Source organism: Colias philodice, chromosome 25 (assembly GCF_061535455.1).
Source record: "Colias philodice isolate Cphi_HAF_F1 chromosome 25, ilColPhil1 Martin Lab GWU primary, whole genome shotgun sequence".
NCBI lineage: Eukaryota > Metazoa > Arthropoda > Insecta > Lepidoptera > Pieridae > Colias > Colias philodice.
Window position 1 is genome coordinate 7034050 of NC_143110.1, and position 20495 is coordinate 7054544.

A 20495-nucleotide genomic window follows, 5' to 3' on the forward strand; every position below is an offset into this window, starting at 1 on the left:
AATTTCAGTGCATTTCTGGATAGTCGAATTACATACAAATGACCCAGCTCAGAATCGTGTTAGATTAACCCTCCGAGAGAATTCCGCTTCGGGAAATGGTGGAATTAAAGTGCTTTGCTGAATTAAAATATTTGGAATATGTTTTAAATTAAATTTTGATAGCTTTGTGCCTGGTGAAGCTTATGGGTGGGATACTATGTTATACATATTATAAGACATTATGTATACATTGATTAATATTTATTTGAATATAGCTATTACTGTTTCTGTTCAAGGGAACTTATAAGTTTAAATCCAAGACTTGGAAGACACAAGAAAAAATAAAATAATAATAATTATTTTAAATATTAAGTTCAACTTACAACAAGTATTAAATAAGTAGAAACTAAACTAAATACGAAATAAAAAGAATATGTTATAAAAAAACTTATATATCTAAAACAGTATTTTTTATTCCAGGTGATGAATTTGTATACCGAGACCCGTGGGGCGGCATTAGTCTTATGTTCGCGGCCAATCAGACGTCCAAAACTTTGATGCCAAACACCACATTTGTAAGTATTTTTTTTTTATATTTTCAACTATTATAAAGCACTTAATCAAGCGGAGACGGTATAGACTTGTTACATTTTAATCTTGAAACTAAGTTATATTCTAAGTTATAAGCATCAAACTTAGAAATCTCAGGCATACTCAGTATTTGTTTATCTTTAAGGCACAGCATCAAAGCAAATGAAAGCTTTTGTTGTTTGACTAACATAAAGATCAATACTACGAGAAACTCAAAAAAATCTATACATAGAGTAGTATAAGTTACTATTTTTTGTCGCCTAAATATATTGTACGGACAACTATAAACATTACTTTTGTTTCATATACATTATCAAAAACAAAACCACATTCTACAGCAATCTAACCTAGTCTGCGTCATACCTACGATGAGAAAATTCCAACGAACTTTGTTACAACTTCCTCTCGCATATAGAAATAGTGATATAAACAAAACTCGCACATATTTCATTCAAAATAAAGCTTAAAATGTTACGAAACTTTTTGGGCAGTCCCGTAATAAAGTTTATTTTTATTAAAAAGGCAATTTGTTTCCCTATAGACATAGACAAGACATCTGCAGTATTCAACAATGTTGTAATATAAAGTACTAACTTCGCCTTAATAGAGTTGCCAACATGAAAATAATTGAAATATATTGTTTTTCACTAGCTCCTGGCTATTTTAGTATATATTTCATTGAATGTTATAAACATATAGGTTCCTGTAACTTAAATTACTATCTACCTTGTTAGGTAGATAGTATATTTAGTTAAATATAAAACGTATTTAAATGATTTTCCAAATACCTGTTCAAATAATTACTTATAACAAATCAGATAATCGAGAATTCCATTAGTAAAAAAGCATATTTCTCCGCAAAAACATTACGAATTCGATAATAAAAGCTATTGGATATATTTCCAATGGGTTTCAATTCCATTAGCATCTGTCGCTCTGCCCTTTTCAAAATGGCGGACGGGGTATTAATTAACTCTTATATTTCGATATTGAAGGGACACCTGTGCCTTAATAAATTATAAATTATCTTCTCGGTTTTATTAAGTCTGTGTATTATAGATATGAAATATTAGTTTGTATGTCACTTGTTGCGTTGTGTCGGTAAAAAGACATGTTACTTTAGTGAAGTACGCTCTTGCTATAATATTTTATACAGATTAAAAAATAATTCGTCTCCTATCATTACTAGAAGTGGAACATCAGAAAAACTTTGTATTAAAGAAAATTTAATTCCAAGATAAAACCAATTCATTATAACTAGACGTACATCGAATTAGTAAAGACCCAAAGATTAATCTCTTAGCGAAGTTTAACTAGAGATGAGATGATATGGAAGTTCCATTTTACGAAACATGATGTCTTGCGACAGCTGTTGCAGACGTAATATTATCTTAACTGTTGTAGACTAACTTGTGAATTTACGATTTAAACTTTTAAACGATTTTAATCATTATTTTTAAAACGTTATTTCAGATTAACCTGCATGTTTGTAACCGACTCCTTTAAACGCGATTTTGACCCACTTTAAACGAACAGATGTTATATAAATACATACTTTGAACTCTTAACGGATCGGTAATGATAATTTCATGAGTTTAAGCGTGTTTTTTAGTTTATTAATTAAACTACATATATTAATTATTTCATTATAATATATGTCGACGTTTCGAACAGCATTGATTAGAAACGATGGGCTTAACCACGGCTTAACGATTTTTTCACAATATTTTTTATGATCACATTTTAGAGTTCATTTGTTGAATTCAACAAGTCCCGAAAAATCTTACATTTTATTTGACTTTTTACGAGTTGGTGCTTGATTAGTACGAATGACTCGAATTTATTACTTCAAAGGTCGGAGTTCAAATTGTGTCGTGAATATCTCTATTTTAGAAAAAAAATATGTATAAAAAGGTATAGCACAGTTTCTCTAATTTTTGGGTTATCTTCTACGATACAGAAGTATTTTCAAAAAAATAAATGTTTAAGTTATTACGAAGTTTATTTAATTTTATAGTCAACGTCAATAATTTATTTTGTAAACCTACTAGATAGAGTTTTGTAAATTACACCTTCTACCTCGATGTAATAACGTGCCTAAATTAATTAATAATCAGAAGAAACCACTTTGAACGTGCGACAAAACACCACACAACATTATGAAACTTATAGACAATTCAAGCCCTAAATCAAACGGAAATATGAGTTCACCTTGATATAGAAGTCTAATAAACCTGCATACCTACCTGTTGATCGATCAACCTGTATGAATATTGAGTTTTATCCTCTATCAATCATGCCGTGGCTCTATGCCAATGCTAACATGTTCTTGTCATACCTGAAGAGCATTTGTATAAATAAAAAGTGAAATGCATTGGGCATTTTCAGCTTCTTTCTATGGATAAGAAAGTTTAAGTCTAATAATATAGTAAAGTGTAAGTGTTTTTCAATTTGTTGTATATGGTAATCTGCCTGTGCGTATCTTATATTGAAAACAAGCCATAGTCATTCAATAGTTTTATAAAAATGCATAAATTTTTACACCTTTCACCCATACATTATTTTCGTATATTTCGTACCATTTGTAAACGTCATAGTATTCATACTTAATTCATATTATAGAATTACATTCCAGCTATATTACACACAAATAAATTGTTAGCTCCCTTACAACCGAGCATTTGTCAGTAATGTACACAGAATTGACGTTAAAACCCGAAACAATCACATAATTTAATTTATTTTTCGTATAATAACTGGTTTGCGTGTCCACGGTCACGCTACTCGTACCAATAATCCACATCTTTATATGGGTCCCGAGTTCATTCAACGATTTTGGGTATATTTAATATTTATTAATATGAGAAACTTGCTACCAGCTGTGTCCCGTAGTATATATAGCTCAATGGCGAAACTGCTGCTAAAGCTATGCAACGCAGAATCAAATAAAACTCCAGGCGTCTATCAGAACATTTTTTGGGAAGAAGAGCCTATTATAGTTTACAAAATTTTCTATTCAACCTATGAACCTATTCTATCTTCTAATTCAAAAGTAATAAACGAGGAATAATAATTAAAAAATTGGTCTATCGCTCTTATACATTCCACAAAACCCCTAGTTAGATAGATTACACAATTATATGAATAAATTCATAAACACTTCAAACGCAATGCATAAATAAGAACATTTTTATACATGTTAACAACAAAATAGCGACTCGATGATTTCATTCAAAAAGAAAAGAGCATGTCTATTTCCTTTTTATTCAAATACACCAATATTTTATTAACATATTGCGAAAAGGACATCAAAGCAATTCTGAAAGCGCTCAGGGCCATCCCGTCCCTAAACACAAGATGGGAAATCATAGACATAATAGAATTATTAAAATATTATTATATTTTGAAACGTTTCCTGCCTTTGCAATCATAAAATGTGAATTAGATAAAAACACAAGCTTCAGCATGCGTTTGTACACACAGTTTCTTGTACAAGTTCAGTTAAGTTGTTATATAGACCACTAGCTGCTCCGCGCGGTTTCACCCCCGTGGCTCCACTCCTGTTGCCCGTAGCGTGATGAAATATAGCCTATAACCTTCCTCGATAAATGGGCTATCTAACACCGAAAGAATTTTTCAAATCGGACCAGTAGTTCCCGAGATTAGTGCGTTCAAACAAACAAACAAACAAACAAACAAACAAACTCTTCAGCTTTATAATATTAGTATAGATTATCTCGGTTAAAAGTTCTTTATGCGATATAGACCATTATTATCTATGTACCAAATCGCATCAAGATTCGATCAGCCGTTTTGAATTAAAGCGTAGGGTAGACTGGGTACGATTGAAACAAAGGACGGTTGAAACAACACGAATATCTCGCAAACCGTTGGTGGGGGGGTTAGGGGTCCAAGGGGAAAATGAAGCGCACAACTGTTCTAAACACGAACCACAATGTTGCGTCGATCTCCGCGCGCTTCAGCTGATTTTATAAGACCCTATTGTGTTTTTATGACCAAAAGTAAGTATTTTTGCTTGGAGATTTTTCCAATTATTGGCGTTTCTATTTAAGTGACAATATAAAGTGTGCGTTTTTGTTTGAAGTGAATCTTGTGGAATATGACATTGTGACTAGTTTTTGTGTATCATTGTTGTTACAATTACTATAACTGTATTTTACCTAAAGTAGGAGTTGGGGACGGTTGAAACATTTTTTTTGGGTACGGTTGAAACATTGTTTTAATTATTTTTTGTATTTTTAGATGCCGATAGTACGTGTTAGAGAGATTTCGGGAAGATAAATAGACTTATCAAAGTACAAAGACGCATATGAGGAGGTGAAAACCGGAGATCATTGCGAAAAGCGGCAGAAAAGCACAATTATTCGCTTCTAAGGTAAATTCGAATGCGAGATGACTCTGGCGAGCAAGAAAATAAAAAAAATGGGATATAATAGAGGATATAACAATAGGAGGTACAATAATAGAGGGCGAAAACTCAGGAAGTCTACTATTTACACTGACACACCAGATAAGGAAGAGATAAGAAAAGAGCAAGAATTAATATTGAAACGAACAAGAGCTAAGCAAGTGAAGAAGCGATGGATAGAGCAAAAAGGAAGAAATTTGATGGAGGAAAATGTAAAAGAAACACCATAAAAGCAAAAAAGAAAAATGTACAAGAGGAGATATCATCAAAAGATGAGGAGTAGGTACTTCTGTCTTGTTTGTATGTCACCATATTTAGATAGCAGACCTTATTGTAAAAGAGTTACTTAATTATTGTTAGATTTAAAATAAACAATCAATAAAACATATTTTAATGCTATATTTTGTATTATTCGCATATTTTTCAACTGACCCCAATCACTGTTTCAACCGCCCCTGGTATGGGGACGGTTGAAACAAATCGGATTTATTTTTTTAATTTGATCTACTATTAAAAATAATACACATGGAACTAAAATCATAGCGCCTATTAGTAGATAGATACATGCTCTTTTATTTAACATATATTTTTCATCGCTCGGGTTATAAAGAGCAAAGTTATGGTCGTTATAAGTGAAATTGTTTCAACCGTACCCAGTCTACCCTAAATAACGTTCTTGTTCAGAGAGTTTCAAATTTATACTTATGAAAATTGGTAGGAATTAAAATAATCTGTATAACATTATTTTTTAAGTGAATAAGTAGGAAACATCTCTCATATTCACTAACTTTATCTTTAAGTACCTTAATATAAGTATAAGTATGCCATATATTTTATACTAATATTATAAAGCTGAAGAGTTTGTTTGTTTGTTTGAACGAGCTAATCTTAGGAACTACTGGTCCGATTTGAAAAATTCTTTCGGTGTTAGATAGCCCATTTATCGAGGAAAGCTATAAGTTGGTCTTATCATTACGCTAAGACCAACAGAAGCGGAGTCACGCGGGTGAAACCGCGAAGCGCAGCTATTAATAAAATATACCATTAAATAGTATAACCACTCCGATAAAAGGGGTCGTAACCCCCAAAAGGGGTTCAATGTTCATGTCGAAAAATCAAAAGCATAATTTCGTGACTTCGTGCAACTATCGCTAACGACATTGTTAAAGTTTATAATTTACTGCGGTTCGCTATTGAATCTACTGTTTGCGTGTTTTCATATTGTAAATGCCTTTACACTATAATGCTTTTATTGTTTATATACAACGAGCAATGACTCAAATGGAACAATAAAATGCCATAATGAGTTAATAAAATTGAAATTTTTTATTAGCTATGAAATTTTATTTGGCAAACGTTCACGGATTGTTATGATTTTATACCTCTTTTCAACGTAAGCCGATACCTCGTCTTAAATATTTCCAAGAATTAAAATGAACAAATGTATAGACAGATAAACAAAAATCTTATAAAATCTTACCATACCAACGTACAAACAAAATTGTATTGCCTCCTCTTCAAACTTTATAAAAAAGTTCGCTACTAGGCCGCGATCAGGCCGCCTTTTGCTTATTTTAAATGTATTGTATGCATTTATATTTGTATTTTCATAACGATAAATGATTTTCAGTCATTCATAGAAACGTACGAACTTCATCGTTATAGTCATTACTCATTACAATCTATACTAAATACTAATATTATAAAGCTGAAGAGTTTGTTTGTTTGAACACGCTAATCTAAGGAACTACTGGTCCGATTTGAAAAATTCTTTCGGTGTTAGATAGCCCATTTATCAAGGAAGGATATAGGCTATATATCATTACGCTAAGACTAACAGGAGCGGAGCCATGCGGATGAAACCGCGAAGCGTTAGTATAATGTAAGTATAAGTATACGTATACGTATAGCACCTATACAATTTTTTTTGTTCCAGAGAGTTCTAGAACCGGCCTCGTTCTCGTTATCAGCTGACCGTCGCTTCCTGCTGCTCGCACAGAGCCCGCGCAAGCTGCACCGCTTCTCCTACCTCGCTAGGTACATGGTGTACGACATATTGACCACGTGAGTATTTTAAATTAATTTAAATTTTTATTGTATTTAGGTAATTTTATATTATGAATTTTATTTAGGGCGATAGTCAAAGTAAATTATTTGTTTGAAAGATTTGCGGTTGTGAGGTTTACAGATTTATTGTTTCCAGAATAAAACGCTAATTAAGGCATAGAAATATTTAAAACACAATAATATATTACCAATTAATGCAATTAAAATTAAATTGCAATAAAATATGTTTAATAGTACTACACGAAGATTAGTCAATTTTAAGTTTTCGCTCTATTATGTGCTCTATCCGTACTCATCCCTATTTCTTTGTCTTTTTCATTAATTTTTAACTCATTCGTTTTTGTTTTATAAATGACGTCATAATGTAAGCTTATTACTCCATAACATTCCAGCCACAAACACATTTCGTAAAATTTATGATAAATATGATATCAGTTTTAACAAAATTACGATATTCAATCAAATCATAATATTTAGTTCCAATATACATTAATGAAACAGCGTTTAATTGGCGATAAACGAATTATAAATTACCCTGATTGGATATAGAGCAACCAATTATTACGCTTTAGTTTAACTAATTGCAAATTGAACCTTATTCCCTTATTATTGGAGCTTACAATACAAGAGCTGTCAAATAAATTTAAATTTAACGTATCTCTGTTACGAACTTTCGAAATTTAAATTGAGAACTGTTCTAAAGAGTGAACTGTAAAAATTTGAACTTCTCTCTTAAATTAAAAATGTGGTTTTGTATTTTATTATTTGAACTTTTAAAATTTATGGGAAGAATTTTAAAAGCACTTTCATGTAAATAAAAATTGAATCCGATAGTTTTATTTAAACCATGTATTTTTGAACGAAACTTAAAAAGATTACGCACTAACTCCTTTCGTTTTATTTATCATGTACAATATATTTCTTTGAATTCAATTAAAATAATTTTTTTTAAATGCTTATTGGGATACATGTAGTTAAATGATTTATTTAAAAATCGTGCAAACAAATCTCACATATAATGCTTTTTATTGGTCTAATGAAAAATCTTACATTATTTTAAAACAACGAAATCTTCAATGTTACTAGTTTCGCAATTCTCTAGACTTGCCTAAAATTGTATCACCAAGAATCAATATGGCAACCCCAGCGGGCAGTTTCCAACGGAAGCACTCGAACGAAATTCAAAATTTATTCCTCAGCTTCCGCTCCAACTCGAACTAATCTTGAATCTTATTTCCCGCTCAAATTTTGCGGTTATTCTTTTTTTTGTGTTCCATTCAATATTCTAGAACGAAATTTGAAATTGCTGTTTAAGAATACTGAAGCACAGATGATAAAGACTGAAGATTATTTTTAAATTTGATATAAATTCTCTGGTAAAAAGGTTCGCTCATTGCCTTAAAGTGTGAAAAAAGAAGATTTATTTAGTAGTCATTGTGTAATCACTACATAGTATAAAACAAAGTCGCTTTCTCTGTCCCTATGTCCCTTTGTATGCTTAAATCTTTAAAACTACGCAACGGATTTTGATGCGGTTTTTTTTAATAGAAAGAGTGATTCAAGAGTTTTAGTATATAATTTATTAGGTTTTAGACAAAGCGGGCGAAGCCGCGGGCGGTAAGCTAGTAATATATATCGTATATTATAATTAACAGCTGCAGCGTTATCAGATGAGAGATAATAAAATGATAAAAGAGACAACTGAAGTAAAATGTGGCTAATCAGCCATACATTAACGTGCCTCTCATGGAGCGGTAGTAAACTTATTACATTTTAATTATAATATCATTGCTTTTGAAACAATAAGATTCACATTTCACCACAATTCGCGGGATAATTGAACAAATGTTTTTCGATATAAAATTGATTTTAATAAAACTAGGATTATATTCGATTATATACAATAACAATGGCTGACAATACAAATTATTCCAACCCACTGGTTCGGATAACTGCCCAAATGCGGGCAAAGCAGTGTAAAATGATGTATAGTATAGACACAATATATTTATTCGACAAATGCTTTTGACAATAAATATTTTAATACTGTTATTCTAAGCTGTTATTGTTAATATTTTTTAAATATGTAGTTGAATGTTGAATAGTTAGAAAAGTTTTGTTACGTGATTTATGCATTGAAAATGAAAATGAAAATGAAAAATTATTTATTTCAGCAAAAACACAGTATGTAACAAAACAAAATTTAACAACATCATATTTTGCTGTCACTTAATATACAATATAATTATTAACTGTAGCTCCCACACTAAGAGAACTTGTGTCGTGGGAGCTGGTACGATTATAAAGAATGGATTTGCTCGTGGTACCGTAATTGTTGATTAAAAAGATTTAAAATAACTAATTTAAATATAAGATATGAATTGAGTACAACACTAATGAACTAAATTTAAAAAATAAATATAAATAAATAGATACCTAACTATATAAATAAATAAAATAAGTTAAATAAGTACATAAATTAAAGTTAAAATAAATAAAATTATATGATACATATACAATATAATGTAAATAAACAATAATTTATATTAATTTAATGTATTGAGACAAGAAGCTTTTCTGTTTGTGTGTAATTTAATGATTTTAAATAGCATGTAATAACTTTTTTAGCTTTAAAAATAGAAAAACTCTTAATTTTACATTTTAAATTTATTTTATTATATATAAAGACAACACACAACACACAACTTCGAAATATTCCAAATTTTTAATTTGCATCGGAAAATTATTGCAGACACCGCATAAAATCGTATTTAAATAGACTTTTACTATAGCCTGCTATTTAATTTTAGCGTCGATACGTATAGAAGAACTAGCTGTTGCCCGCAGCTTCGCCTGCGTGGAAAAGATAAATTTTCATGTTACAAACTTTCATCCCCTATTTGATCTCCTTGGGGGATGAATTTTCTAAAATCCTTTCTTAGGGGACGCCTACGTTATGACATCTACCTGCATGCCAAATTTCAGCCCGATACGTCCAGTGGTTTGGGCTGTGCGTTGATAGATCACTATATCAGTCACCTTTGAGTTTTATATATAATATAGATATACATTTTGTTCTAAAATATTTCCTAGTTAAAACTTCAGACTTTCATACAGTATAAACTTTCAGTATACCGTATAAAGGCTCTTCACACAAACCGTATGAAGTCACAATAATTTGGAAAATCCAAAAGTGCACGCCTCATAATTTTTTTTTAATAATTATTTATTAATTATTATTTTTGTTTATTTAATAACAATTAAACCACATCGAATCAGACCCTGAAAAATGAAAGGGTTCTATTCCTGAGCATACTCAAGCGTAAGAGAAAAAAAAAGACTCGATTAGTAAAGTATTTCGGTCGCTATCGTGTTAACAAGAAAATCCTCCGCACATACAGACACACGGACGTCCAAGACAGAACTTTTTTAAACTGTTTTTTAACTAGTTTAAATAACAAAAATGACATCAAAAATATCATGAATGTTAAAAATAGTGTTTTTTCTTAATATGTGTGTGTATGTATTATCTTACAAGTGCAATGTATGATACATAAAGACATTTTAAGTTTGAAAAATCAGATGTTTTGCGCGAAGTGACAGTAGTACCCACCTCAACGCTTCGCTTATGAGGCGTGCAATACCAAGATATTGCAAATGTATCCCAAGCTAGAATTATATTTATATTTTAACTGGAATCCGTATGTTCCTTTGCGGTATCCCTTTGATAAAGCGAGAGTTCCGTTTTCTTATTCTTAATGACTGTTTATTGAATTATATAATCTATGGAATTTATGTTTTCCTTTTAAATTGTTTTTAGCTTGTTAGGTTAGTTAATTCTTGTTAGTTGATAACTAAACAAGAAATAGATTTTATCAAAATATAATTTAGATACTTTAAAACAACAAGACGTAACATATCGATTATTTATTCTAGTTAACTACATAATTTCCTATGGCATATAAAATTTATAATCGATATAATTAATATCAAAACAGGATAAATATTAACTGTTTTGTCTAGAAAATGAACACAATGTTATTTTATCTCTATGAATTCTCGTATGTTCTATTCTAGTAACATGTATCTATGTTTATTCATAGTATGTAAAACAGATTAGTCCATATCTCCTAGTAACATATATCTTTGTTCCCAGCGAATCCTACCCCCTCACCCCTCTACCAGACGAAGTGGGGGGCGGCGTGATCTCCGAGGGTCCACTGCTGCTCCTCGCCATGTGGACGCCCAAGGGCCACGGGCTGGTCACCGTCAAGGACTGTGATATCTACTACCGACCAGCGCCACGGTCTTCCACGGGGTATAGAGTCACGGAGACGGGTGTACCCGGGACGATTTATAATGGAGTGCCTGATTGGTTGTATGAAGGTAAGATAAATTAATATAGTAAATATAAATTAATAAAGTAAGGTAAATTAATAGTAGATGAAGAGGGTATTAAGGAGATAAGTGAAGATACTTTAATGTGTAGCGCGCTCCGTCATAGACCACATACCTAAGGTTAGTTAGCAGACGAGGTAGTGGTCAAGCCTTTCGCTCCGTAAAAAAAAAACAAAATAGAGCAAGAAGTATGCAGTTATAAGAGTGTGCAGTTAAATAGTTTTCTAATGAAAATTATTATTGAAAAAAAATTAGTTTCTTGATAGTGAAGATCTATTTTTATGTTGATCAGAGAGTCTGTTATGTACCTTCCTTTGTTCAAGTTTCGTCGTAGCAGAAACATACAATTTCGTAATGATACAGCCGCTCGAAATGTTATTGTTATAACATTGTCTTGAATTTCATCATACTGGATACTATCATACTAATCACTACATAGTATAAAACAAAGTCGCTTTCTCTGTCCCTATGTCCCTTTGTATGCTTAAATCTTTATAGCTACGCAACGGATTTTGATGCGGTTATTTTTCTATACTAATATTATAAAGAGGAAAGGTTTGTATGTATGTATGTATGGTTTTCACGCATAAACTACTGGACCGATTTCGATGAAATTTGGCACAGACAATCTTTAGACCCTGAGAAAGAACATAAGCTAACTTTTATTGCGAAATATGTACCACGGGCGAAGCCGGGGCGGACCGCTAGTAATAGATAAAGTGATTGAAGAGGAAGGTTTTAGTATATAATTTACTAGCGACCCGCCCCGGCTTCGCACGGGTGCAATGCTGATACTAAATAAACTACAGGAAAACTGTGAACGTTGTATATAAAAAAATAGCGGCCCGCTCCGTCTTCGCACACGGGTATAAAATAGGTATATAGCCGGGCGGCCGGCCGGTACCGCCGCAAATGCTACGTCCCGCAATTTTTAAATCTGTAATATCTTCGAAAATATTCACTTAAATCATACGGTGTAAAGGCCCATATAGATCTATATTAAATGAACAATGTATTGAAGGTATTTAATTGGTTAAGGATTAATGCTGTATTGGTTAAAATCGCATCGAAAATTAGCCATTATTTGTCGTAAAAAGTAAATGACAAAAAAAAGTTATTGTGGGTTATCCATAAGAGATAGACATATACCATCGCGGACTTTTCTATAGACCTTTTCAATGTGTATAATACTTAGTACATTATTTTGATAAAACTCGTAGGGTTCAGCCTGCGTTTGCAATGTAAGCGGAAAAAATGTAATTTTTTACGACATCACATTAGAAACCTCAAAAATAACAGTACTTCTCCACTATTTAATGGATGTTATTATACATATAAACCTTCCTCTTGAAACACTCTATCTATTAAAAAAAACCGCATCAAAATCCGTTGCGTAGTTTCAAAGATTTAAGCGTACAAAGGGACATAGGGACAGGGAATGCGACTTTGTTTTATACTATGTAGTGATTAGGTTTTAGACAAAGCGGGCGAAGCCGCGGGCGGTAAGCTAGTACTCTATATAGAATAGATCTCTTGCACAGGAACACAAAATTATTTGCTATTATTAGTTTTATTAATAAAAGGCAGGGAATAAAAATAACTACACCAAAATCTCATCCCTTAAATTATAGGATACAATATGTATAGGTTTAAAATTCTTTGAATGTGATAAACCATAACTATTAAAGTGTTGAAATAACTGATTTTATTTCAACACTATTTCATATGCATCTCATATTCCGTGTACTAAAAATAACTGATTCGAGACGTTCACGGAAATTCAATGTAAGATATCCGAATCCCCAAAGGTCTCGGATCGTTTTATTCTTCAAGGCGTTGAAAATGAACGTCTCAACCTGCTCTTATCTTAATGACGACACTTTGCTGCCCCTTTCAAGAAGACTACGATTAAAATTTAGAACGAATTTTGACTAAATGGATATATTTTTATGGGCCTCTCGTAGACATTTTTAGCTGAGGAAATTTGATATTTTCGTCGTTAGATTTATGTTACTTAAAGGTTGAATTATTGATCGTAGTGTTTATAATAAAATCAATATAAATCTAAATAATTATACTATTACATTTGTTTAACTTTAAATAGTGTTCCAATCTCTGTTATCTTTAAGATAAATGAGGCTGCATTGCCCGCATACAATATTGTACGAGTATAATGGCGAAAGTTTATATGAATGTAGTGTCTATATCTGTGACTATTTAACATAACGTTATAACTTATAGTGTAAACACTTTCCCAATAGATTGCCTCTACAACTAAAATGTAGTTAGTTCCACTAATGCAAGAATTTTCCACCTACTAGCTTTGAATACAATCTTACTATAGGAAATTGTTCCTCTATGAAATACAGATATATACTGACAATCCGACATTATCTATCTTCTATAAATATATCGACAATCTAACAGTATCTATACGACAAACAATATCACAAAGGTAAACCTGCCTCAATACCACGGTTCGATTATCCTTACAAAACCGTTTGTTATCGACGTTATATTCGCAAAAGCTTTTGTACACTGACTTCGAAATTGCTTTGTGCTTTCATAAAAAGGTACCTAATTAACGAACGGAAATTGTCTTTGATTTTAATTAGTGGTAAGAAATATAATTGGGTTTATGTTTCTCCGAATTGTAAAAGATGTGTCCAATTTGAAGATGACTTGAAATATTCTAGAAATTTATACAGGCTGTATAGAATTTTAATTAATTATTATTTTCACTGTAAACTAGGATCGCCTCGTGATCAGAATTTTGATCTCATCGCGATGAAACATACATTCGACAAATCTGCATTGTTTTACGTAAACAACGATAGATATAATTTTGATTACCATTATAATATGATAAACAGAGACTTGCCATCGTGTATATATATCTGCTTTGTGTTGCCCCAAAATATAAAAAAAAAACTATGTTCTTACTAATCCACTAGGTTTTGAATATCGCAATGAACAAATAAATAATCAAGGCTTTTTACTAGAATGTAATAATTCATAATTTTAATGTTGCCCTACAATATTAATCGATATTTTAAATTATCTTTTCACATAGCTGTCCAATCTAATAATATTTACCTACGACCTATATAAGGTCTTTGTGCTAAGATGAATCGTCTGACACATCATACATCAAGCGGCCTCATCTAGGTTATTTGCTGGCAAACAAACGGGTACCGTCAGCAGATAAAGTTTGAGAGAAAATTATTAAAATTGGATAAATTGGTGATTTATGTTTACGGTGAAAAAAATAACGATAATATAGATAATAATAAATAAGTACAGAATTAATGATTATCTAAGAAACATACTCGCTCGTCTAGCTTGCTGTAAAATAAAACAAAAAACACCATTCTCGAATTATCTTTAACTAGTTTGTGGAATAAAGTTCACGAAAACTTTTGTAGTATAAATAAATAATAATCATATCTCACTCATAAAATCCTCTAAACAACTAATAATTTTCCAACCAACTAGCGATTGCATTCATAGATTTAATCCATTGAAATAATAAATGAAACGGGACAAATAAACTTTAGCGCACTCAATACGGAACCTCGGAAGCAATTAAAAAATTCGAAACAACAAACTTCGAAACAATTGATTTCAACTTTTTGAATATAAAGGCTATCGGGCTTTATTTGCTCAGCTTTTCGATACTTCACTGCTTTTTTACGATGCAAAATCACCAATATTAACTTACTTGCAGCCTTTCTGCATGCAACTGTGCCAAAATTTCACAATATGCATACAATACTGGAAGAATGTTCTTAAATAAGTGTAGCTCAACCCAGGAAAATGACAGAACAAGTCAACACAGACCGATCTGCTTCGCGCAGCAATTGCTTCTCGAGGCTGCTCGCTCTGTGTGGACTCACCTAATATATAAGCTACGTACGGTCTACTCACAGCTATACCTGCGCACGTCAACCGATCACTATCAGACTGGACGTAACATCTGGGTATTATTATTATAATTATAGATTTCTCCACAAAAAAATAGATCATAGTTAGGGTCATAAAACTGCACAGGTCTATTCCCATACACGTTACTATCTACCTGGGCAGGTATACCTGTACAGTGTACAGGTATACCTGGGCAGGTATACCTGTACAGTGTACAGGTATAATCGTATCGTGTATAATATTAAAACGTCTCAAATCGAATTGTATTTTAAAATGCTGCGATGTAACTGCGTATTAAGTTGCTGACTGTACTAACTAGGCTGTTATTTCCATGGAGAAATAAACCAATTCAACACTGTGGGGAAGAAATTAAAACTAATTTATTAGCTCTATTGTTAACCGCAGCTTGCCACTTTTAATTTTTCAATATAACCTTACTATAAAAAAATCTCGTCTCTCGATTATCTATAAAGAAAATCAAACTTCCTATTTTCTTTATTTACAACTATCTTCAAACACTTTGTAGATTGTTGTAAATTTCAAAAATACTCAACTGGGTGAATATAAATAATGTGTTCATGGACTAATTGTAACAATTCTTTACACGACCTACCTCAATTCTTTTTCTGTTGACCTTTATAAGCATTCTTAACATGAGATGTTTAGAAGTAGACGGTAAGATCACGTACTCTAGTAGAATGTTATAATACTAAATAGTAGAAAAATACTAAATATATACATTGAAACATAGTCTATTTCTTTTTTTGCAATTAGTTAAATACCATTTAGGACCGATCTTATTTCTTATGTTTAATTTACGCGAGTGTATTTAGAAATTGAAGGCTTTTTAGCTGATTTTAAACGCGATTTACTATATATTATTTATCCCACCCTTTACTTCCCCGTGACTACGCTTGCTGTAAAACAACATAAATATACCTTTCGAATATCTCAATTCCCTAGAATATTATACAGAACCCGAGTAAAGATTCTGCTGATATAGTTAACAAGGATTTATATTTGTAATTAAGCGCACTGGAGAATAACCAACTACCCCCATTATTATTGTTGCAGTGTTACAATTTACTATTTACCAAATCTATTTGGGTTTTTGTGGTTAGTTTTCTGTTTATTTCGTGTATAAAATGATTATTATGTATTCAATAGGTACCTAATATTTAAGTATAGTTTTTAATCGGGTTTTTATTAATGTCATGTTTTTAATGTATTAATTGTACTAGTCATTATCTGTATGATTTGAAAGTACTTTTGATTGAATTAATTAAAAACTGACATTTAGTTGAAATTGATGGGCCTTTTTTATAATCAGTCGATATTATTAAAAAGTGCTTTGCTCTATCAGTAGAACTATGCTTTTTTCATTCTTATATATAAAAATGAATCGCAAAATGTGTTGGTAAGCGCATAACTCGAGAACGGCTGAACCGATTTCGATAATTCTTTTTTTATTATATTCCTTGAAGTACGAGGATGGTTCTTATGTAGAGAAAACGTAAACATGTACCACGGGCGAAGCCGGGGCGGACCGCTAGTTTATTATAAAACAGTTTTTTTTAGAAATCTCTTGAACTGGATATCTTCCTCACGCATTGCTTAACAATTCACTACAGTCTAGAACCCCATGAAAAAGATCAGTACATATTTTAATTAAACATGACCATATTGTTTGTGTTTCGTATATAATATATTATGCAGTATGCTCAAATATATCAATCAACTAAAAGCTTTAATACACTAAAAAGAAACCTTTGTTTGTTCCAAGTCCGTCTTAACTTCTTTTCTTCTTTCTTTCGTTATATGAATGAATCCTTCGTATTTCGGAATGGATTTAGGTACTTTTAATATAAAATTATTAATATGAAAGAGGTATATAAGTAAGTAAAAGTATGTCGCAAAGTAATAAGATAAAGAATAAATAATGGCTTGAAAATAGAGATTTGGATATTTCAACCAGTTTATCCTATATCACATCGATAATTCATACTATGCCAAATTTAATTTAAGTCCGATTAGTAATCCGAGTGTCTATGTAATGTGTAATATAATAATTTATTTTAAACATCCATTCTCACCAACTGTCGTGTTTATAAATTATAGAAGTTGTATTTGAAATAAATTTAAACTACAATTGTAGTGTATTTATATTTTCACATCAATTTGGCTTTGGATATCCATATCCGTTCACCGTAAGGTTCACCGTGTTACTTACATTATTCTTGTTATCTGGTTTAATTAATGTACAATCAATGAAAAACTTTATATTTAAAGGTACGGTTAAGAAAAGTTCGTCGTAAGAACTTGAATTCCTAACATAGAAAATTAAATGAAAATACCAGGGTACAAGGCTAGTCGGTAATTTTAAAATGTATCAAGAGGACCATTGCAATGGTACGGATAGCATTGTCAGGGAGTATAGAAATAGCACTCAGCACTGACCTTTATGAGGAGCGTCAGCAAAAAAGGAAATTTTATTATTGTATTTTTCGAGCCTTTAGTTAGTAGTTAGAAATTGTTATTAAAATTGTGAATTATTGTTAGATTACCTATGTGTATTTTTAACATCAGCTTGTAGTTTTTAAATGAATACCTACTTGTCATAAAATTTTATTTTTTGTCAGTCTGGAACGCTTTCTGAATTATTTACTTTATTATTACCAGTTTAATTACTTTTCTATTCCTATTTTAAAATCAAAATTACGTAGCTTCTTGCTATTCCACAAGAATTTTATAAACAGAAAATAATGTATCAGCACAAACTTTGAACTATTTTGAAACTTACTGATCCGGCAAACTTTGAACCGCCTCATGAATTTTGTTTGTGCATTTATTCTCGTGAATTTTCCTTTATTTAATAAATATAATGATTTCATCCTAATATTTATGTTATAGATATAAATTATGAAAATAAATATAGTAAAATAAATACCATCTGAAAGACTAGACAGTAAATTACTTTGTTAGTGTTCAAATACCAACAAAAACCCTAAACACTAGGAAAACACAGTTTCATAATTTAAGTGTATTTTTAAAATAGGTTAATAAATTCAATATAACTAACATAAAAATAATAAAGGAAACTCAAAATCATCAACAAAAAATTAAATAAAAATATATAGTTGCTGACGCTACGTCATCCACGTAGGACCCATTCAGACGAACATTTTTTATGCGAACGGTGCAGTCATTCCAGTAATAGCAATGCAAGTACTCAGTTGAAACTGATACAAAATTAAATCTCATTTTAATTTACTCTCGAGAGGAATTTGTTTTAAAACTACGCTTTTCATTAAGAACAGGTACAAGCCTGGGCTATACAGTTTATTGGTACACAAAAATTGAGAAAAGATACATCAAAATATATAATCGCAATTTTTATCGAACTAGCACAGTTTTTTTTATAAATGATCGTAATGCGTAGTAACCACAGTAGTAACTATTTAATAATCTATGGTAATATTGAGTCTGTCAAAAATTAAAAAAACAAGGCAAGATGGATGGACTTCTTCTTCTTCTTCTCTTAATTTCCCGCCAATATAATATTATGACAGATTAAAATTACCACATAATCGATATGTTTATAATTTTAACTTATTCCAATGAACAAATACTCATAATCCTTAGTGAAAATACAAATTGCTTTAACATTTAAATGCAACATGACATGCACAGATGATATATTGTGTATAATAATAAATTAGCTCGGTCCATTACAGCTGAAACAAATTATACGCACTGCGAAAATGACATACATCTGCAATGGACGCAGTCAATCTACATGAAGTAATTAGTGTATTACAATTATTGTATTGGGTGGAATTTACATAATATTTATAACATTTAATTGATTAATAAGTTAATAACTTTTTACGAGGTTTCTATAGATATTTCTTGGTATTATTTTTAACACAGGGTAGATTTAACTAGGTACTGCATAATTAATTTAAAATCAGTACTTACGACGATTATTGCTTTGAAGACAATGCATAATATATATATAATAAGCAACGTAGAGCACCATCTGTTGGAATTTTTATGCAGTAATATATGTAAGTACTTTAAAAATCGTATTTTTGTAAAATCTTATTCTTAAATATTGATTATTAAATAAATATCTAATAGATACAAAATATAACGACTTACGACCCCAATAAAACCTTTTTGACGGTAGAGGCAGCAAAGGGGCGGGTGGGCTACGTGATGTAAAGTGTTCACCACCGCCCATAAACACTTGAAACACTAGTAGTGTAACAGGAGCTTTAACTGGCCTTTTAGTGACAAATACGCTTTTTAACACGCTGCTATTAGCTTAATAAGGTAACCGACTGTAATATAAGACTTATTATTACTTATATTTTTTACTAGCGGTCCGCCCCGGCTTCGCCCGTGGTACATATTTAAGTTTTTTCTACATAAGAACCATCCTCGTACTTCAAGGAATATAATAAAAAAAGAATTATCGAAATCGGTTCAGCCGTTCTCAAGTTATGCGCTTACCAACACATTTTGGGATTCATTTTCATATTATAGATTAGTTCTATGTTTGTTCAGGTTAAGTATTATATTATCTTTGGATTGACTAATGGTTAGAATCTTAACTATCCAATTAAAAATTGTGTTTGCGTTTCCTCGCATTTTTGATAAAGCTGGTTTGTCTCCATCGACACAAGGCGCTATCGAATCATTTGCTCAGAAATTCCACATAGAATATAATTAGATAATTAAAATACAACTTCAATTAAATACTATTATCTTATACTTTTTAAACTACTTGAATGAAAGCAAATCATGAAAGACTAACCTTTAGGAAGGTAGATCCTAATCGGTGTGAATGACCTCTTTGAAATAAACACCAGCTGGCAGCTGTGCAATTTTATTGGACTTACTAAACAGATCATGTATACAGGATGTTTGAATATTTAATTTTATTTGTTTGTTCATAGTTATTTTATACATAATAGAGATTCGAAAGGATATTATTTCTTATATATTACGTTATATTGACAAAAATATCTATCTATCAATAAATTATGATAATGATTTCTAGATATTATTTACAGCGAAGACAATTTTCGCACGGTACAAGCTA

At 31.1% G+C, this 20495-nt stretch overlaps 1 protein-coding gene across 3 annotated transcripts in view; it reads left to right on the forward strand.

The window, feature by feature from the left end:
• The window catches only part of Dpp10 (Dipeptidyl peptidase 10), a 119405-nt gene that overhangs the window by 82184 nt on the left and 16726 nt on the right, over positions 1-20495 (forward strand). For all 3 annotated transcript variants that reach the window (XM_089710953.1, XM_089710952.1, XM_089710954.1), the window contains exons 4-6: positions 460-554; positions 6936-7063; positions 11223-11452. In XM_089710953.1, the coding sequence (XP_089567079.1) occupies positions 460-554; positions 6936-7063; positions 11223-11452 (453 nt within the window). The remainder of the gene's footprint in view (positions 1-459; positions 555-6935; positions 7064-11222; positions 11453-20495) is intronic.